The sequence below is a fragment of the Dermochelys coriacea genome, chromosome 1, assembly GCF_009764565.3.
Source record: "Dermochelys coriacea isolate rDerCor1 chromosome 1, rDerCor1.pri.v4, whole genome shotgun sequence".
Taxonomy (NCBI): Eukaryota; Metazoa; Chordata; order Testudines; family Dermochelyidae; genus Dermochelys; species Dermochelys coriacea.
The window spans coordinates 254701890-254723800 of record NC_050068.2 but is presented as its reverse complement, the minus strand read 5'-3'; the positions used below and the strand labels follow the sequence as shown (position 1 = coordinate 254723800).

The window sequence follows — 21911 nt, the reverse complement described above, 5'->3', positions numbered from 1 at the left end:
ATGCGGGACTCGGCTTCGTCTCTCCCGTGTAGCCCTAAAGCGCTACGAACCCCGGCCCCGCCGCGGAAGAGGTGACGCTGTGGCCGGGTCGCTCCCGCGGCTTGGCGATCGTCCGTTGGCGCTAGGACCCCGCGGAGGCGACGGCGGGAGCGGCCGCCTGAGGGGGACACATCACCCCGAAACCGCCGCGCGCTGCCACAGGCGACGGTTAGCGGCGCGCGGGACGTCGCGCTCCAAGCGGCTGTCGCTTCCTCGCCGCTTGCCCTGTGACTGCACCGGACTCCGCAGCTGACGGAAATCGTTAGGCCCCGCCCCTGCCTTCCTATTGGCTGCTACCGCCCCCACCTGACCAGCCGCCCTCACGTTCCTAAAGTGTGTTTACTACCCTGAGCGGATGGGAAAGAGGGGTGCGCGGGCCGAGGGGCTCGATGGCGGAACCGACAGGAACTGTCGAGCTAAAGGCAAACAACCGAGCCCGTTCCCGTGAACAAATCCGCCCCTCTGCCCGGCTCGGTAACCGAACTGAGGGGGGTAGGGGGCGGCACCTTCGCCACTGCGAGCCCCACCTTTTTCGTGGCGAGGGCGGAGAAGCCCGGATGAGCACGGGGCTGCGAGGAGGCTCCGGGCGCGCCCAGGCGCGCGCCTTCCGTTGGCGGCAAAAAACGTCTGTTTGTGCGCGTGCTCCCCCCGCTAGAGCTGGGGGACGTTCCAGTGAGGGGCGGAAGGGCGCGCCGCGCGCGTGCGCGAGGGGGCGGTAAATGGGCTGCTGCGCAGAGAATCCTGTGTACGGCGGAGGGACGCTCGGCAGGCGCGGTCGCGCGTGGGCCCCCGGCTCCCACGGCGCCGCTCACGTCGTTGCGGGGGGCTGAGACCCCAGGGACACGGGCCGGCGCTTACATAACTGGGCTGCACGAGGCACGCGCTTCACGCGACAGCGCCCTGCTTCCTGCGCGGCCCGCTGTTCCAGGCACCTACCCCTGCCGGCGTCTACCTCATCCGGACCGCGTGTGACCCCTTTCCTGCTCGCGCTGGCAGCCCGAGCGGTTCAGGCAGGAGCCCAGCCGCCCTGCAGCCCGGTATTCAGGGTGGCGCTTATGCCTAGCAGAGCTGTGCCCCGACTGCTTGCTCGGCAGAGCCAGAGAGCGCGAGCAATCGGCGTCCTTCCTCTGCCCTCCCTCCACCCCGTTACGAAAGCGGTGCTGCCACTAGGGGTACCGCCATTCTGCCCTGGCTTGAAGTCCTTTATAGTTTGGCTAAATGGCTCTCAGCATCCCAGCTATACACGTTGTTCCAGCGCCCCACCATTAACCCATTTCCTTTGGAGGCAGGGGGTGGGTGTGAATTATACTAAGTGTAATTATGTATATAGTGTGAATGGTGATATTTAAAAGGATTTTATTTTTCCTTAATCCCAAAGACTCCCCCACCCTCAGGGTGCATATTTCCCAAAGGAAAAAACAGGACACTACACCCCACCTTGCCCATTGTCACCGGTCACTCAAATCCTGCTGGCCCCCACGTGAGGCTGTCACTAGAATTGTGTCTCCCCTCCCCCCCCCCCCGACAGTGGAACCCTGCCCCCCTCATCCCTCCCCCCCACAGCCCAGTTTGTCCTTGCATAGGGCTGGCATCTCTGCTTGCCCCCCATCTGTTTCTCTGCACCCTGCAGCACTTTTCAAAAAAGTTGGCAAGAGCAAATGGGACAAATGCTCACTTTTGCCAAAGAAGTCGGGATGGCTGGGACAGGCTTAAAAAAGGGACTGTCAGCCAAAGCAGAACATATGGTCACCCTATAAAACACCACCTTTTCTTTGCACAGTTTCAAGTATCAGAGGGGTAGCTGTGTTAGTCTGGATCTGTAAAAGCTGCAAAGAGTCCTGTGGCATCTTATAGACTAACAGACGTATTGGAGCATAAGCTTTCGTGGGTGAATACCCACTTCATCATATTCACCCACAAAAGCTCATGCTCCAATACGTCTGTTAGTCTATAAGGTGCCACAGGACTCTTTGCTGCTTTTGCATGGTTTGTAATCCACCCACTGCTACGCTGGGCTAGCACATAACCCAGAAAGTGAAATAATTAGAAATAAAGGCAAAACTATGGGCATGGCTATGCTACAGCTGACTAGCTTCCCTCAGCCTAGCCAGATCTAGGTCAGCTTAACTACAGCACTCAGTGTGAATATTTCACACCTCTGAGCAACGTAGTTATGTCAATCTAATTTATTAGCATAGACTAGACCTATTTCAGGTTCATTGTTCCTAGTGAATGATCTGCTGAAAGGAAAAACAAAAACCCTTCAGTAAAGATACCAAGAAGTTAATTTTATAATCAACTTCATTAAAACTTGTGTTCCTTTAAATACACCTTTAATTACCAAGGAAACCTAACCTATCTGAGACACTTCTCAAATTTGCCTTTATATTATTTTTTAATTTGTACTTTGTAATTACTTTCCATACTTTAGCTGTTTCTTGCTCAAAAGAGCTTTCATGTTTAGGAGCAGTATAAGCTCAAACATCATTGTTACAAAGAGAGCAGAAACACATAAAAAGGAGACCTTAAGCAGAATAAAATTCTAACCAAAGATGAAGAGAATTCATGAATTGAAATAGGTCATGTTTTAAAAAGTATCCTCTACAAGCAGAGCTTTGTAAATTAGCATTTAAGGCAGTTGAATGTAGTGTCATGGTATTGACCCACTTGTCTCACAATAGGAAGTCCTTTTTTAATGTAACGGGTTCAAATGTTTCTCTTTTGTTTAAACTAGAGAGATGCATGCATAACTAACAGGTTTCAGAGTAGCAGCCGTGTTAGTCTGTATTCGCAAAAAGAAAAGGAGTACTTGTGGCACCTTAGAGACTAACAAATTTATTTGAGCAGAAGCTTTCGTGAGCTACAGCTCACTTCATCTGATGAAATGCATCCGATGAAGTGAGCTGTAGCTCACGAAAGCTTATGCTCAAATAAATTTGTTAGTCTCTAAGGTGCCACAGGTACTCATTTTCATTTTGCGAATGCATAACTAGTACAAGCCCCAGGTAATCCTGAGTGACAGCTAAGCATGTTCTTCAAAAGAATGATTAATGTATTTCTTTTCCTTTTTTTTTTTTTAAAGGTGTAGTTAAGATATGCAGACTTTGCACAGCTGTTGGGAACTGCATGTGATACAATCTGGCTCAAGATTTTCAACACAACTAAGAAGGGACATGATGATATACAAAATAATGGTAAAAAAAGGTATACCAGGAATTTTTTTCAGAGTAGTAGCCGTGTTAGTCTGTATTCGCAAAAAGAAAAGGAGTACTTGTGGCACCTTAGAGACTAACAAATTTATTAGAGCATAAGCTTTCGTGAGCTACAGCTCTCTTCATCGGATGCATTTGGTGGGGAAAAAAAAGCAATGCATCCGATGAAGTGAGCTGTAGCTCACGAAAGCTTATGCTCTAATAAATTTTAGTCTCTAAGGTGCCACAAGTACTCCTTTTCAGGAATTTTTTGTTCACCATGTCTCATTGTACAAGAACAAGGGGACATTCAGTGAATCATAGAAATGTAGGGCTGAAAGGGACCTCGAGAGGTCATTCAGTCCAGCCATCTACACTGGGGCAGGACCAAGTATACCTAGACCATCCCTGGCTGTGTTTGTCTACCCTGTTCTTAAAAATTTCCAAGATGGGGATTCCACAGCCTCCCTTAACCTATTCCAGGGCTTAATTACCCTTAGAATTTCTTACTATTAACCTAAATCTCCCTTTCTGCAGTTTAATCAGATCATTTCTTGTCCTGTCTTCAGTGGACATGGAGAACATTGCTCACAGTCTTTCTTGTAACAGCCCTTAACATATTTGAAGACTTACCAGGTCCTGTCCTCAATCTTTTCCTCATGACTAAGCATGACTTTTTTTTTTTTTTTAATAACTTTTCCTCCTAGGTCAGATTTTCTAAACTTACCGTTTGTTTTTCTCCTCTAGACTGCGTATATTTTGTCCACAACTTTCTTGAAGTGTCTCACCAAAAACTGGACACAGTACTCCAGTAGAGACCTCATCAGTGAGGAGTAGAACGGAACAATTAGCTCTCATGTCTTACATATGATGTTCCTGTTAATGCATCCCAGAAACTAGCAGATGGCAAATTGAAAACTGATATAAGGAAGTATTTTCATACAATGCAGGTTAGTCTGTGGAAAGGTCAGAGACCAGGACATAGGCATTCATGCCTAGTGGTTGGAACATGAGTCAGTCAGCCAGGAATAGAAACCCAGGTCAGAGCCAAAGTGAAAAATTGGAGCCAAGGCTCCTAGCTGGGTTACCTGGAGTAGAGAAGCAAGGGAAAGGTTGGGTACAAACAAGAGCTATCAGAGCTGTGGGCAAATGCTCTGAGCAGGCACCAAACTGCTGATGCTGGACTAGAGAGCTATTCTGCCAACTCTGGCTACTCCACCTGATTAGTAGGAAATCAAGCAATCTGCTACAGCAAGGGTAGGCAACCTTTCAGAAGTGGTGTGCCGAGTCTTCATTTATTCACTGTAATTTAAGGTTTCACATGCCAGTAATACATTTTAACGTTTTTAGAAGGTCTCTTTCTATAAGTCTGTAATATATAACTAAACTATTGTTGTATGTAAAGTAAATAAGGTTTTTAAAACATTTTAAGAAGCTTCATTTAAAATTAAATTAAAATGCAGAGCCCCCCGGACTGGTGGCTAGGACCCAGGCAGTGTGAGTGCCACTGAAAATCAGCTCGCATGCTGCCAGTGGCACTCTTTAGGTTACCCAGTGACTGACTCTGCTGCAGGCCCTGATTCCAGATGGGAACTGAATACTAAATAGTATAATTGAGCCCAAGAGTTTAGCAGACTTAAAACAGTGATTAAACATTTACACAAACATAATATACAGCAGTAAGTACTTAATAAAAAGCCATGAATTTTGGAAGAGATATAAACCCTCATGCTTCAGGACTAAAGGCAATCAATAATTATAGGTTGCGTAAGAGGAAATTTACCCTGCCTCTTACCACCTTCCTCTGAAGCATCTGGTGTTGGCCATTGTCCATAACAAACTATTGGATTAGCTGGACCACTGGTCTGATTTAGTATAGCAATTCATGTGTTCCTCACACAGCTGCTGTTGTTAGAGTACTGAAAACAGTTTCACATGGTAATTTTAACTTTTTCTGCTGCTTTTGCAGTTTTGCATTAAAGGATGGACAACAACAGGAAGTGTGTGCTGATTACAAATAGAAATAATTACGCAAGAGTATCCTGCCTCTATTCACCTGTTTCTCTCCCAATAAGGAATGAACCCAGACCAGAAGTCCCTACTTGACTACTTAGAAGCAGGACACTATTTAAAAAACAAACAAACACCTAATTATTTATTCTCCACTGAAATAGATTTTTGTAAATAGAGTAACAGTGTACTGTAGAAAGGTGGACTCACTATTGGCATGCCCCTTTGCAGCTGGGTGTGGCATAGCAGCTATCCTTTCTAGCAACCTCTGTCTACAGTCACTTCAGTGGTCTCTTCTCATGACATAGCCCTCCTGTCAGGTCACATCACATTTAAGTCTATCCCTTCTGCAGTAGCAGAAAGCCCAACAAACAGAAGTTGGAACAAATAATCTCAAGACTGTGTCTCTCCAGCCCTCTGACTTGGGGCCCACTGGTAATCACAGTCTTCTCTCCTTCCTAGCATGGAACCCATGCTCACCATCTACATTGTGTTCCAATCCAGATACCCTGTGTCTGCTCTGTCAGACACTTCATCACTGCCTCCCTGGACTCTTTCCTACCATTAGCCTTTCTTCAGGCATTTTCCTTAGCCCCTTCCTGGGGCCTTTGTAACAAGCAGCATCTCCCAGGGCTTCTCCCCGGAGGTCTAGTTCCTACCCTTGTGTCAGGGTCAGCCACATAAGTTTACACTAGTCCTGTGGATACCAGGTATCATCCCTCTCTGGACTTCCTCCTCACTCTCCAAGCCTTCCTGTTCCCCACAGGTCTTTCTACTCTCTACTTCCCTACTCCCCAGAAGGAGACCATTTTTCTCTCTCCCCATGCAGCCCTTCAAACTTCAGACCCAACTGCATTTTAAGATTTGCCTCACAGCCATTGCCATCACAGCCTCTTGGGATTTACTGCCTCAAGTTTCCTTTTAGCTCAGGAGGTCATGCCTCTGGCCCTAGGCTTCACTAACTCTTGCTCAGGACAAGCGAGGCCTCCACAAGCATCTCACAGCCTTTAACCCAAAAGAGAAAGCTACCTTTCTCCTAGCTCTCTTCCCTTGCTTTCCCTCCACTAGCCCGTGCTCCTTCCTTTATGAAAACCAAGAGGCATTGGAACCACGGTCATAGCACCACTCAGGTTTGGCCCATCTATGGAGGGGTGGAGAGGCCAAATCTAAAGGGAGCTGTGTCCAGCTTTACTCACTTGAAATGTTGGGAGGTATGGGCTCCTGTTAAGCATTTCATTGCCTGTATGGGGTACAGACACCTTACAATTTTCCATATTGTCCCTCTCCAACTCCTGAACTTTATGAAATATTATTGATATTTAAGATACAGCAGCAGCCAGATGCCCCAGTCATGATTAGAGAGCCCTATGGTGTTTGTTGCTATACAAGCTACCACTGATCCACACAGCTTACAAAGAGTTTGTGGGGCCAGTTTCACTCCCATTGAAGTCTATGGAAGTTTTGCCATTGACTTCAATAGAAGCATGAATGGCCTTAAGGCTTTCAAATACTGTTTCCTTATAGGCTTAACATCAGGTTCTCAAAGAGGAAAAGGATAAAAATGAGGAACAGAGGCCCCAAATCACCTCTCTTTTTCCTTTCTCTCTGCCAATAACATCCACAAAGCCTGAAGGACAAGGCAAGGAGCCCAAACCTTAAATAAGATAACACTGGTATTTCAAAGGGTAACAACAAGTTTAACAAAACAACTTTTTCTCATGATCTCATTCTTCTTGGTCACATGCTTAGGGCCTATGCAAATATTCCAACTCAGTTTAAAACTAGAGTCCACCCACATCTAATCTGGGCCTATATTCCTAAAGAAAATGTGATATATTGGGGTCTCTTCACCATAGAGGGAAACTGGGATGCGAGTCTCTGTTCTCTTTGGGAGACAGAGATATTGGCCTTAATAGACTCTTGTGGTAGGTGAAGTGGAGTATGAACTGTGAGCTATATTTAGTGCTGTGCTGGTTGGAGATATGCATGTAGAGGTTTTTATTTTTGGAACTTTACTTTTAAATAGCCTAAATTTCAAATGTTTGTTTGTTTAATAACCACATTCTAATATTTTGAAATAAAGGATATTGCTTTATTTAAAACCTTAATTCCATTTTCATATCTGGGAATTTTATTAAATCCAGACATGCCTCAGTGCCCTAAATTGGAACATTTCTATTTAAAACTGAAACAGAAACAGTTGTATCAAATGGAAGAAATATGAACATAAGTGATTCTCAGTGAGAAAGATGCTGTAGTCTGTTTGCTTATCCTTATTCTAATTAAGGAAGAAGATACATCAGCATGAGTTATAGCATACTCACATCTAGTCTAGGATGCTGTGTCCGAGGTTACCACAAGCTTGGTACATTAAAGCACTGAGACTTAATTTATTAACAACTGTACCTCACATCCGATGAAGTGAGCTGTAGCTCACGAAAGCTTATGCTCTAATAAATTTGTTAGTCTCTAAGGTGCCACAAGTACTGCTTTTCTTTTCACTAACAACTGTAAGCTTGACTGACTCAGAGTATTCTCCTCCTCTTGCACTGATGGAAAACAGGACTAACTCCCTCAAAACCAATGGATTTACATCAATATACAGTGGTGAAAGTGAGAGAAGTCAGGCCCATCCCTGCACTGCCAGGTTATCCACATACTACTGCCTAAATTCCCCCAAACCCATCCCTGCATGCACAAGGCCCAGTCAAACCTAGGGTGGATTCTCAGGGGATAACCTTTTTCGGTGTTCCACAGTCTTGGTCAACAATCTGGTGCAGCTGTTGCCAGGATAACCAGCAAAGCTGAAATTGTAGGAGCAGATTCAGCTCTGGTTTATCCTACAGAAGTAAAGATAGCTACTCTCCTGAATTTGGCCCTTAGCCGCCAACTGCTCTAGGACAGCCCATAGTAAAACAGCGGCTATTTTACGGTGATCTGTGCAATGCACTTCTGAGGAGTTGAAAGCTGCCTCACTATTGCCCTCCTCACTCAGACACACCCTAGTCCCCCTCCCCCAGCTATCCTTAAATTACCCAGGCGCAGGCCACCGTGCTGGGGCCTGGGTTCATTGCATTCATTTTATGCAAACATCCCAGGGGTGATGTACAAGTTTAATTCTAATTTTTAAGGGCCAGATCCTGGGGCTCCCTGGGCGCCACTGGCGAAAGGCCCCACATTGGTCGAGGGGAGTTCCCGGCAGGGGACGCTGTGCTGCTCCTGCGGGGCCGGGGCCCGCAGCCTCCTCGCTCTTCTCAGCGGGCAACAGGGATGGGACAGGCCGCTTGAGCTCCGCCAGCGCCGCTCCCACTGGGTTACACAGGAAGTGGGGGGAAGGGTTCGCTCCGTTCCCTCTTCCCACGCGTCGCCCCTCAGGAGAGCCGGCGTGAGAGGTGAGGAGCCCGGGGTTCGGTGCCGTCCCGGACGAAGGGGACACAGGGGCTGAGCACTGGCTCAGGCAGGGCTTCCCCCCCGCGCCCCGGCTAACACCACAGCGGGGCCCCGCCGCCTTCCCCTCCAGGCTCAGGATCCAGTGGCGTCCGCAACACCGCCCATTGCCAACATGGAGCTGGGCCTGGCCGCCCCCAGCCCTTCGGAGCGTGCGCAGGATCCTGTCGCAGCCTGTTCCTCACGCCTTTGCCCGCGCGGCGCCCAGCCCGGGAATGGCAGCGCGCGCGAGCCGGGGGGGGGCGCTCCAGTTCTTAGCACAGCCTCGGCTCTTCCGGGGCAGCCCTCGCTGAATCCCGCTCTCGAGCTGCCCCTGAGAATGGAGGCTCGAGAGAGCCCCCAGTCCCCTGGGGACAGTGCGGGGCGGAGGGAGGCTGTAAACGGCGTTTGTTTTCCGAATTGGGTGAAGACGTTTGAGCATATTGAAGGGGAAATTTAAAAAAGCAAAGCGCAGGTGTCTGAGCTGAGCGTTAGCGACTCTTCCATACGGTTATTCCAGAACTTGGTTATTTTGAAGACAATGTTTTCCTACAAAGCCTCTTGTAAAATAACGATATTCTCACCCTACGGACTTTGTAATATTAGTTCAATATCAAATCAGAGCTTTTCGACACTTGTAGCAGGACACTATCAATTTTTAAGTTCAAATTAATGTCATGTATTACAAATGCCCTGAGTACCCGTCCTAAGTATTGGGTGTTAACAAGTCACATTTTTCTACTTTTTAAAAATGTTTTTCTCTTTCTTATTTCTACGTGACCCTCACTAAACAACAGAGAAACTGACTACACGCAAAGTAGTGTCTACAGCATAAAACTATCTAGTTTGTTTCACTTCAGTAATCTGGGGCATTTTGGGGGGTAAAACGTTGAAACAGAAGTGTCATTTTTAAGTTGGCTGGGTCCCTTTGACAGAACCTGTGATTTATGTGCCTGACCTCAGATAAACACGGATAGCATTTACTAGGCCAAATTTCACTCTTTATAATTTTGCTTAAGAAATCTATTAGATGTTATTGGAAAAGTGTTCCTGGGTAGTGTATAAGTGAATATGGTGCTGAAGTCTATTCTAGTCTTTTATGGTATTTCTTTGACAATTTATAAGTTGAAAATAAAAGTTGGGCTTGGCTATTTTACCAGTAAGTACGTTTATGGATCCCATTGCCAAGTCTACAAGCACTTTTAATAATACTTCATTTCTATGAGAGCTGTGGATTGAAGGTGCTAAAGTACTTCGCACAGTTTAAAAGAAAAGGAGTACTTGTGGCACCTTAGAGACTAACAAATTTATTTGAGCATAAGCTTTTGTGAGCTACAGCTCACGTCATCGGATGCATTGTGAGTGAGCTGTAGCTCACAAAAGCTTATGCTCAAATAAATTTGTTAGTCTCTAAGGTGCCACAAGTACTCCTTTTCTTTTTGCGAATACAGACTAACACAGCTGCTACTCTGAAACAGTCTAACTAAGGCTCTGATCCTGCAAATACTTGCAATACATGCTTAAGTTTACACACCAAGTAGCTCCATTGAATTCAGTTGGACTACTCTTAGTACAAAAAGTTAAACACTTGGATAAGACTTTGCAAGATCAGGACCTTAGGCCTTAAACCCCATGAAATATTATTCCAGTTTTTCAAGATTGGGAAACAAAAGCACAGAAAGTTGAGTGACTTGCCAACAGTTACACAGCAAGGCTTTGACAGACCTAGAAACAGACCAAGATTGCTTGAGTCCCAGTTCTGTGCTTCAGCTTGCTAGACAAGGCTTCCTTAAATTATGAAACTCTTGTGATCACATCAAAAACCTTAGATTGTGAAAAGAAAAGGAGTACTTGGGGCACCATCCGATGAAGTGAGCTGTAGCTCACGAAAGCTTATGCTCAAATAAATTTGTTAGTCTCTAAGGTGCCACAAGTACTCCTTTTCTTTTTGCGAATACAGACTAACACGGCTGCTACTCTGAAACCTTAGATTGTGACTTTAGCATGTTCACATAGCAGACATGAATTATGGATAGAAATCTTATTCAGCTTCAAAAATTTGAAATAACATCAAAGAAACATACTAGTAAAAATGTTTTACATCAGTGTCTTCTTATATGTAAGGTAAATGTGCATATAATTATTTAAGAATTAGAACTAAATTTCTGAAGTATTAAAGGCTTTTTAATCTATCAGAAAAAAGGTATAACAAGCTAATAGTTAGAAGTTTAAGCTAGACAAATTCAGACAAGAACTAAGGGGCAGATTTTTAAGTGAGAACAATTAACCATTGGAATAATTTACCTAGGACTTGATGGATTCTCCATCATTTGAGGGCTTTAAAAAGATATCAAACAAAAGTTGGATACAGAAATTACTGGGGAGGGTTCTTTGTCCTGTGGTAGATGGGAGATTAGTTTACTAGAATATCATAATGGTCTCTTCTGTCCTTAAAGCAGTGGTCCGCAAACTTTTCATAGTTGTGCCCCCCCCCCCGCCCCAATCCTGTCCACATCCCTACTCCTGGGAGCTGGGAGAGGGCCCGCAGCATGGGGGGACCCAGAGGGGGAGGCATAGACAGGAGTAGTTGGGAAGCAGGCTTGGGGCCGGGAGTGGCACCAAGGCTGGGTCTGGGAGCCATGGTCAGGGGCCAAGGCTGGGAGCGGAGCAAGGCTGGTCTGCACTCCTTCCCCACCCCCAGGACCTGCGGCACTCCCCTCAAATGTTCCTCTGTGCCCCCCAATGGGGGCATGCCCCACAATTTTCGGACCACTTCTTTAAAGTCCATGAAAAATTGACATTTTTCCTGCTTTCCTTTTGATCTGTATAAGGGTATTTTTAGCTGAGGAGAAACTGCTATACAGTAAAACTGACAGTACACAAAGTTTGCAAGTGCAGAAACTGAATTTGATCTTTTTTGCTGACTTTCAATTATGGTAATCAGTGGTGTGTTACTTATAGCAATAATTGGTACAAAATTTTCAAACAAATATGATTTTTCAAGTTTTGACTGTCTCTTTTAACTTCTAAAAGGTTTTTATAAAAAGTAGAAATTTAAGAAGTTTTAAAATTTATCTGATAGTGCCCTGTTGTATTTAAACACTGCTGTTCTTCCTGTCATCTCAAAATATGTGCAGCTGCATTAATGATAACCTAACTTCAGTTAGAGTGTGGGTGGGAACATTAAGTATCCAAAACCACATTCTGATTAAATGGTTGGGTCTGTCACATCTGTGCACCAAATCCAAAGGATGCACAGATAGGAGCTCATTTATACATAAATCCATTTGCTCATTATGTGCAACAGGTGACAGTAGAAGTTAAGTACAGAAAAAGATAAAGCAGCTGTGGGGATGGGAGATGAAGAAAAGGAGTTGTTTGAAGGAGAAAAAGGTGATAACAATAACTCCCTCCCCAAAATGCCAAGCTGCCAGTTCAGCCACTTTTAACCTACCTGACTAGTCAGAAGAAAGCTGTCCAATAGTCCAAATTATCATTTATTATAAAAAGTGAGTTCAGTGGCTTTTAGGATATATACTGCAATTGAAAGAAAGAGGATGTCTGGGAAAAATTAAACAAATATATTCAAAGTATTTGAGAAAGGCATTTAGCTTTTCCCTCTCATTTGATCCTTTTAATTGGAACTTCGGTTAAAAAAGAAAAAAAGGCTAAATTGCATAGAATCCCATACTTTAAATGTGCAACTGGAGAGCTACACTCTAATAGCAATAAGACACTCCTGTGTGCCCATGAGTTGGCTAAAGATACATTTTTTGCATGGTTGGGTGAATCCTGCCTTGTATCTTGCAGTACATCAGAGGCATCCACCAGTAGCCTATTAATGAACACCCTTTTGGGGACTATTGATATACTAACCATGTGGGAACAGTTAAACTTGTGTGGTATTTGGGGCAGAACACTCACATTCTGCCCCATGTTCCATATATGGCATTTTGGTGTTTTATTGTTCTAATGAAGCATCCTTTGAGATGTTAGCAGGAAATTCCAACTTTCATTCCACTTTAGAATGAACATAAATATGTGAAAATGTTCCTTTTAGAAGTAATTGTCTCTTATACCAGCTCAGGTTTGAACATGAATGTCTTCTGAAAATACCATACAAGACAGAAATTAACATTTTTCATTTTTACATTAATTTTGTATATAGTGCAGCACTCCAGAATGTTGAGAGGAATCGCTAATAGTGCAACACACGTATTTACACTTTCGTTGGCTAAATCTCAGCGCTGCAAACCAATGGTGACTCTCTCATCCCTGTGGAATAAAGTAAAGGATGGAAGCTTTTTACAGCAATCTAGTTATACAACTGATATAAAATCGAAAGCGGAGAACAAAAGAACTGTGGAGAATCTCTACAGATTATCCGTTGATGTTAAAAAAATTCGGAGACTAAAGGAGTGGGTCCTCCTTCAGGATGCAGCCTATGTTAAAGAAACTGCTCATATTTTACGAGAAATGGGAGCTGATAAGACTGCCATAGCAAATATTTTGGAACGTTGCCCAGAGGCAATCCTCCGTACCCCAGCAGAGATAAACTCTCAAAGAGATCTGTGGCAATCATTATGCCAAAATGAAAAACTGGTCAAATTAATAGAACAGTTTCCAGAGTCTTTTTTTACTGTTGAACATCTTGAGAACCAGAAATCTAATGTTCAGTTCTTTCAAGAGTTGGGACTGAAGAATAATATAATCACCAGGTTCTTCACAAGTGCCCCTGATATTTTTTACAAGCCTGTTGAGAAAAACAAGCATATAGTAGAGACATTACAGACAACATATCTAAATTTAGGTGGTTCTAATGCCAATATGAAGATCTGGCTTCTGAAATTATTGAGTCAAAACCCATTTATTTTGTTAAATACCTCCATAGCAGTTCAAGAGAACTTGGAGTTTCTCCAGAAGAAAGATTTCACTGATTCTGAAATTCTGCAACTGCTATCCAGGCTTAAAGGTTTTATTTTTAATCTTAGCCCTAACACTATGCAGAAGAGCATGTTTTTTTCCAAAGATGTTTTTAAGTGCAATGATCAAGAATTAAAAGAGCTAGTGTTGAAATGCCCTGCTCTTCTCTACAATTCTGTTCCAATTCTGGAAGAAAGACTCAAGGGACTGTTGAAGGAAGGAATTTCTGTAGATCAGATTAAAGAGACACCAGTGGTGCTGGAGCTGACATCCCAAATTGTGCAGTACAGAATTAAAAAGTTAGCTGCTTTAGGATACAATATAAAAAATGGAAATCTAGAAAATTTGAATGGAACAAAAAGAGATTTTGAAGCCACTTATTGTAGGATACAAGCAAAGAGAGAGAGACCAATGTTTAATCCTGTTGCTCCTTTAGATTAATTTGAATGCCTTTAATTTATTCAAAAAGGGAACTTTATCCCTCCTTAACCTTAGCCAATTTGTAGTCTGCTGCATGAAGTTGTGGCTTTAATTCATAGTTCACTAGTACTTTTAAAAATTGTATTACAAAATGTGACCATAATAAAAGGTTAGCAATATCATGTAAATTATAACAATAAGGACTAGATTTTTAGATTGTATCCCAAGCACACAATTTTTAAAAAAGTTTCCCCTATCAAACTGGCTACCAACTTACCTAGGTCTTTAGCGGTTGGTGTTGCACTGGCCAGTCTATGATAATGCTGAGAGCGATTATACTAACTAACAAGAAAAGTTAGCATCATGAATTTTCAATACTGTTCATCAGGCAGCAGGTAAGTAAAAGGCTCTCAAAAAGTCCTTTAGGTAACTGCCACTGAAACAAAGAGGCCACTGGAGGTTGAGCCCAAATTGAAGCTGGCAGTCTGACAGGGTGGAAGGAGATTACAGAGCTAGAGTCTCCACTGAGAGGATGTGCAAGGACTATTTACCATATTTATGTACAAATCATTACTATAAGAGGGCCCTGTCACCATCTTAGTGTGGTCTCTCATGGGGTCTCATCTTCTCCTGACTGACCTTCCTAGTGTTCTTTCAGTTAGTTCCTGGACCTTCATCTCCAATTAAGTCCATCAGCTCTTCACATTTTGGGTTTGCAGTCTCTTGGCTGTTTTCTTGGAGAGAGCCTGGTACTATTCTTTTCTGCCTCCCTTTCCTTCTCTGTACTCCATTTTTTTTCTTGTTTCCTCTATTTGTTGCAGCTGTGGATGCCTGCTTCCATGATTGGCAGCTCTAGCAGAGCCTGGGGTTCTGATCAAGCTGCTTGCTTATAAACAGGAACACCCCGCCCCCCGTCTATGCTCAGTCTGGGGTTTGTATACCCCATTACAGGCCCTCATCTGGTTGGGGATTCTGGGAGCTAATATAATGCAAACAAATAACAAAATGGTTCTAGAGGGTCTCTTTCAAGGTTATGAAACCTCAAGCTGGCTCCTCTTGCAGGAACTCTCTATTTTTTTTTTTTTTGGCCTTGGCTTCTATCTGTAATTCCCCCTTCTCTTCCTTGGCCTAGAAAGAGAACAGGATCAGAAAGGGAATTAGCTGAGGTAAAGACTGTGCTTCCAGAAGAAAGGAGGCAAAGAAGTCTGAGGGGAAGAGTGTGGTCTTGTGCCTTTTACAGTAGCTGTGGCTCAGGCACAAGTCTTTGCTTTTAAACTGGTCAACATTAAAAGTGGACAAGATATACAAACAGCCACTGCTGTTGTTTCCTAAGCATATGGAAAAACTGATATCTTAGATACCATGATGTGGTAACCATTGAGAAATGCTGACCTTTTATAGCAGCTATTGTAGGTAATCATTAGGCTTTGTGAGTGTGAAAGAAATGATACATGACAAAAAACAGTCATTAGATGTCACCTGACAAAGTTGTCAGGGGTTTCTGCATAAGCTTTCGTGAGCAAGTGGTCTGTATATATTCCTCCTTGGCAGGCAGGAGATAATGCATGAAAGAGCAGTGAGGTGAGCAACTGCTAAGGGACATGTTTCATATTTAAAATATCTGGAAACTCAAACATTATATTCAAACAAGTGTGATCAAAATTATCAAACTGTAAATTGATTTAGTATCAAATTTCCATAAGAAAAACTTACTAAATTCTTGGGGCTCAACAATGAACCAAAATTGTTGACTACAATGGGAGTTTTTGTTGTGCATGAAATACAAGATCAGGTCTGTTCTCTTTGAAGTAACCCTGCTGTATACGTGAACTGTTATTTTGCTTGTCATGAATATACATTTCAGATACATGCATACAGTACAATTGACTGTAACACTTGCTATGTTCGCTATATAATTAAGGACATGTTGGCAATAAATCTGTTTTTTCTGTTTCCTCTTATTTTCTTAGAGGTTTACAACTGCTGAGGAAACTTGTATTGGATTATTTACTAGGATAAATTTTTTTTAAGTTTTTTCCTTGCAAACAACACGCTCAGCACATATACCCTTCCTTTTCTGATCTGTCAATGAGGTTTGAGGATGTTGGGAACTAATCAGTGTTATGATATAGTCCTATCTTTCAGTACTCAAGGGACAGGGGGTTTCATCCTCTATGCTAAGTAAACTGTAATTTTGTGATTCAGTTGTGCATTTTCCCCCAGGTACAAGGAGACACTTCAGATATCCAAAAGGGTGGATATAATTGGCAATATAATAGGTAACACTGAACCATTGCAGCACTAAATAGACAGACGGCCTGTTAGTTATACCTTTTGATGAAAATGGTGGCTCAGAGACAGAGGAAGAAGGGAATTTCATGCTGGAAGTTAAATCAAGATGTAGCTGATTCTTATTTATATACTGATGTAAGAGTGTTTGCCAGTTGCCTTGAGCGCATTATGCTCAGCCTGCTATACTGGGCTCATTTAATTCTTCAGAAACATAGTGCAGCTAACTTGAGAGAACTTTTTGAGGTAATTGAATACGACTGAAGTCTCTTGCTGTTGATAAAGCATTTGATGGTGCCTCTGGGGATTGTACTTTCGAAAAAAAAATTTAAGAAATGTGGGTACGTTAGTAACTTACTTGAGTTTCTGTCTTTCAGATTGAAGAGTGTACACAACATTAAATTAACCAATCAGTATGAAACTGGTCTGTTGTTACTTCAGCCAGTCAAACTTTTCCATTGTATGTCATCAACATTTTTACAACAGCTTACTCTTGAAAGTCAGGCTGAAGCCTGCTTTTTAGCAAGGTTAGGACAGCCGCCACTATGTAGACCTTTAGTTTGGTTTTTAAAAATAGATGCTTTAATGGAATCTCAGTGATATCGGAAAAATAAGGAGAGTCACAGTTCCTTTCCCAGAGCTGGATGGGTCAACAGAATACATTTCTATTAACTAAATCAACCTAGACACAACAAACCTCCCATCCCAGAAGCTAAAGTAGTGAACTGTGACGCCAGGTCTGACAGAGAGTATTAATCCAGTTTTACTATTGTATTTCAGTACATGGTAAATCTTACCTAGCTGTATAATTTATATATTTATTTATCAAAGTTTTTCCCCAAATGGTAGCAGTAACCCATGGAGTCCATTTTTAATTAAAAAACCTGGCACTGAAGACCAGGAGAAATGGGGGCGAGCTCCATTTTTTATGCTCGATAGGTGTTTCTGTATGTAGCCTGCTGTGAGAGAATGTTTTTGCATGGCAATAAGTATATTCATAACAGTTGTTCCCCATTGTCTAGCATGTCACAACCCAACCATGGAACTACAGTAATATTTTATTCAAGATTGTATATATCAAGTGAAGAGTATTGATTTCTTAACTTAAAACTCTTCATATGAAAAGATTATAGAAGGTGTTTTTTGTTGTTGTTGTTTCTACAGTTATGTTAAACACCAACTGGAGAACAACTTACCAAACAGGTAGGAATTCTATCATCGTTCATGTGACTGAGTATTGTGGTGCATACCCAGAACAATGGTGTTGATTCGGCCTTAGTTTTGGAATTTCCCTGCTTGAGGACTTAACTGTACAATTCTGATTTCTTTAAAACATTGTCATATTAAATAGATATATTCTGTATAGGGGAAAAGAGACAGATTCCACTCTTATTCTTTCATATTAAAAAAAGGAAAAAAAATAGAGGGTAGTTTTATTTACAGAACAAACTATGCATAGTCCAGTACTAGGAAAATGTATCTGTGCTTACCTGAAAATTTCCTTTTCAGATCCACTAGCGGAACCAGACCTGTCAGTCACTGGAAGCAAGGGAATGCCCCACCTCCTGAAGTTCCCTTTGGTTGAGAACTTCCACAGCCAAGATAATTCAAATCTACTTTTCTAAATTATGGATTGTGTTCTATACTTTGAGGAAAAGGCACAATTATTTTTCCTACTACAGCACATGGTAAATTCAACCTAACAACAACAAATCAAATCGGATGTAAACTGCCATCTCTATTCTGAATGATCCATTTGTCTCCAAAGTGGGCTGGATCTGTGGACCTTATTCCTCAAAGAAAGGAAATTTTCTGGTAAGCATGGATAATTTTTCTTTATGCTAAGATCCACAGATCCATTAAAGTGGAATTTTCATAGCCTCCAGGATACGAAGTGAGATATTCCTTTAAATGTGCACATTCAAAATTAGGTAGATTATAATCTGTATATGTTCCATCTTCCCCTGGGCACTAAGGCATGGAGAAGACATCTGCCAAAAGAAAGGGAATGTCATTGGCTAAGACTGGATGACTAATATCCAGAATTTTATTAACTTGTATTGATGGCTATGGGGGTGTCTAGCAGATCTCAATACAGAAGACATGACTACTCTGCTCTGAGATTGTCATTGCTCCTAAGGACTGGACTTCGATGCTTTCCCAAAGGAGGAATATTTCTTGAATTTACTTAGGGAATGAATGCTATGACAGTTGTGAGGACTGTCTGAATTCAAAGTACAATAGTGGTTCTCGCTAGAGAAAGCTCCCACCTTTCAGGAACTCATCTGGTTGGAGATATTAGCCATCTTCTATTGGATAGGAAATATAAAGCAGGGGTTCCATCTGCATAGTGCTGTAAGGAACAGAATGAGGTTCCAAGGTCATGCTCCGTGATCCTGCAGGGTTGCAATAATGGTTGTTGTCCTAAGGAAATATTTAATGTTGGGACATACAAAACATCCTTTTCTTGAACATGCTCAGAACATCATATTGCTTGACCTTTTTTGCTTGGACACTCCTATGCACCCATAATGAAGCCATCCTGTTGGAGCTCAAGGCTATATTTCACTCGTTTAAAATGATAGTTAAACTATGGACTTTGCACCAGCCAGCAGAATAAATTCTATTTAATGACTTCTCTTTTGGGGTCCATGAGAGTAATAATCACTTCTGCCAAATGTTTCCCTTTAAATCTGTCTGATCCCTGATGGTGGATTGGGTTTACAATAGCAGACCTCCTCTAGGAGACAGAAACAGCTGAAGAGCCAATGCTAAGTTAATCAAATCTGAGATCCATAGTCACTTCAGCCAGAAAGGCATAAATGGTTTCACTGCTGTTCTCTTGTTGCAATCTTTTGTATTGTCAGTGGAAAAGGTGGGAAAACGTATAGCAGGGACCACCCAAGCTTTGCTAGTGGTCATTCACCACCTCACATACCATATGGCAACATAGACATATTTATTGTTTTCAGATGCAAAAGGTTGATCAGCAGCCCACCACATTGACTTACTATACATAAAGATATTTCTGGGTGTAGGAGCCACTCTGCTAATCTTAGTGTTCTACTCCCTGCTGGTGCGGAGTGTATATGGAGATAGGAAACTGCTCTTCCCAGGACAGAAGAATTTCTCTCTAGGGTAGGACTGATCATATTCTTCCTAGGTGTGAAGACCCCATCAGACACATTGACTGTCACAACCAGAACAGTATGTAGTATAGCTGTGTCAGTCCCAGGATATTAGAGAGACAAGGTGAGTGAGGTCATATATTTTATTGGACAAACTTCTATTGGTGAGATAGACAAGCTTTAGGACCAGTTTGTTATCCATGGAAGGAGCAGTGCACTGAGACCTCCAGGAATCCGTGATCCAGCTGGTGGACGCTGTGCTCTCATTTTAGTACCCATTCCCTGAACTGACTCAGGAAGATTCCTTTTAAAAAAGTAAATCTGATTCTCTGCATTCACCAGTTGTGAAAGCAGAGAATATACAATTGGAAATATTTCTCTGTAAATGGATGAGATAAGAAGGGGGATACCCAGCATTACTGGATATCATATGTACTCTAGATCACTGAAGCATGCCTGTATGTGAGATCAGAATTCTCAGTAAGCTCCAATGATAATTGAATATTGTTTCTGTGAAATAACTTGTTTTCCATTATGGCCATCTTGTTAACATTCATCTGAGATGATGAGCTTTTGTACTTGATAGTATTTGTCCTCACTCCAGGCCTCTGACTTTGCTGGCCCCATTGTTTGTCCTGAATCCAGGATACTCCAGAAACTATTACTATGCATTTGCTTCAGCTTTCTCTCTGTACAGAACCCTGATCAGAAAGATTGTTCAGGAAGAGAGATAAATTTTCTTCTTCCCTAATGCCAGTATTATTGCTACCATGATCCTGGAGATAGACCCTGAGAGCACATGTAAGATCAGATGGGGGGGGGGGGAGGCTGTCATTCATCTGCAAAACATACTAGTCTGAGGATGGTAAGATGGACATACTTTGAAGACAAGTCTCTTTTAGGAACTTTAGATGTTTCAGGCTGGGCCCTGCTCTACTTGTCCCAGATTCTCTGAGGCTGGAAATAATATGGGGAATGAGTTGCCCTATCATAGCCTTTCCATAGATTGCTGAGACTGGGAATGGGGCAAAGTTGTTCCTGTAATTCTTATAGAGCTCCATAGGGTACCCCCTCTTAATAGAGTCCAGTGAGCTCATTTGCTCCTAAATTGAGAGCTGGCAGCCGTTGAGGGTCTAATTCCAGATGGTGCTGGTTGAGAGTCCTGCATATAGCTTTGAGGCAATAGAGGGCAGTTACTGACTGCACTTTTTCTAGCTGCTGCTTGCAAAGCAATATCTTCTGTTTTACTTCAGGTACTGCTTCAAGTCACCATATAGACTATATTCCTTTCTATTTTATCTGGCAGGAACTAGGATTGTAAGTAGATTTTTCTGATGACTCTGAATAGCCTCAGTTTTTCATAAAGTTTGATTGTATCACTAGGATAGCTGGGAACTGATGTAGCTGAGCACCTGATCCAAAGGATCAAAGCCCCCATATTGTTAGTCTAAATATTTGAAATAATAAGTACTTTAGCTCTTATAGCACTTTACAAAGTCATTATCCGTAGATGTATTTTACAGATTGGGTAAAATGAGGCACAGAGCAATGAAGTGACTTGCCCAAGGACACCCAGTAGGCTACTAGCAGATCTGAGTCTGGAATTTCTCAGAAAAATCTTTGCAGCAGGAAGGGTTGATTAAAGCTGCCTGCCACTGTGGAGACAGGAAAAAAACTGGAGAGAACTTCAGGAGGTGGGGCATTCCCCAGCTAGCAGGTGTCATTCTGCCCCCAAGCTGCAAGCAGGTTGAAATAGCCAGTGTAACAGATCTGTTGACCTTAGCATGAAGACACTATAGTTTAATACAAATCTGGCTTATGATGAGAGGGCCTTACAGGAAGGAGTCCACCTCCTGATGCCGTGGCTGTCAAATCCACTATAGAGCCTGCACCCGGCATCACTGAGAGCCCTCTCCCCACCCAGATTCTCACCTCTAACCTTGCCCCAGCCCCTGTCCCTATCCCATTCACCTCTCGAGATATTATTGCCGCCCCTGGGACTGTCTCCTTTCCTTTTCCAATCGATGACCCCCCAGGGAGCGGCCTTTGTGTTTACCCGTCCCGACCCACCAGGGGCTGCTATCCTCCCTCCGCCACCCCCTATTGCCCCAGCGTTCGGGCCAACCCATCAGGAGCCCCGTCGGGGGTCCGCACCCTGTCTGCCCGTCTTAGTGGGCCACGGGGCTGTACCAAGGGCCCCGTCGGGGAGTAACCAGGAGACCGTAACCCCACCCCCCCATGTGCTGCAAGAGGAGTTGCAGGAGTTTTTAGAAGAAGTCTGTGGCTCCCGCAACAAAGTACAGCTTGCTCTCCAGCGATGGGGGGACTTTAATCAAATCCTCTGGGCAGCAAGGGCCCTCATGGGGGAGGGTAAAAGCCCGGGAGGCAGGGCGCCATGGCCTATCAGCGGGTCCGCCTCTTCCGTGACTCCTTACTCACCTACGGGGTAGGTCACAGACTGCTGCGCGGCCTATCGGGAGCCGCT

At 43.3% G+C, this 21911-nt stretch overlaps 1 protein-coding gene across 10 annotated transcripts; it reads left to right on the top strand.

Annotated features, from left to right (window-relative positions):
• The first annotated feature begins 378 nt into the window (after positions 1-378).
• MTERF2 (mitochondrial transcription termination factor 2) lies at positions 379-19300 on the top strand. 10 transcript variants are annotated; one of them, XR_005288644.2, is made up of 4 exons: positions 379-513; positions 3122-3233; positions 3978-4180; positions 5200-7348. XR_005288644.2 is itself a non-coding variant. In XM_043519786.1 (2 exons), exons 1-2 carry the CDS (start codon positions 429-431, stop codon positions 14028-14030), a joined length of 1281 nt encoding a protein of 426 aa, XP_043375721.1. In that variant the 5' UTR covers positions 392-428; the 3' UTR covers positions 14031-15970. The 10 variants fall into 10 exon arrangements, 2 of the variants coding, with proteins under 2 accessions (XP_043375721.1, XP_038225253.1); XR_005288632.2 differs by having other exon boundaries at positions 3122-3243; XR_005288634.2 differs by lacking the exon at positions 379-513 and adding an exon at positions 538-664 and having other exon boundaries at positions 3122-3243.
• The last annotated feature ends 2611 nt before the right edge of the window (positions 19301-21911 follow it).

Coding starts and splice junctions, on each gene's coding strand:
- MTERF2 (XM_043519786.1), top strand. CDS start 429: ATGGCGGAACCGACAGGAACTGTCGAGCTAAAGGCAAACAACCGAGCC. Junction 514..12,834: donor CCGCCCCTCTGCCCGGCTCG/GTAACCGAACTG, acceptor TTTTGTATATAG/TGCAGCACTCCAGAATGTTG.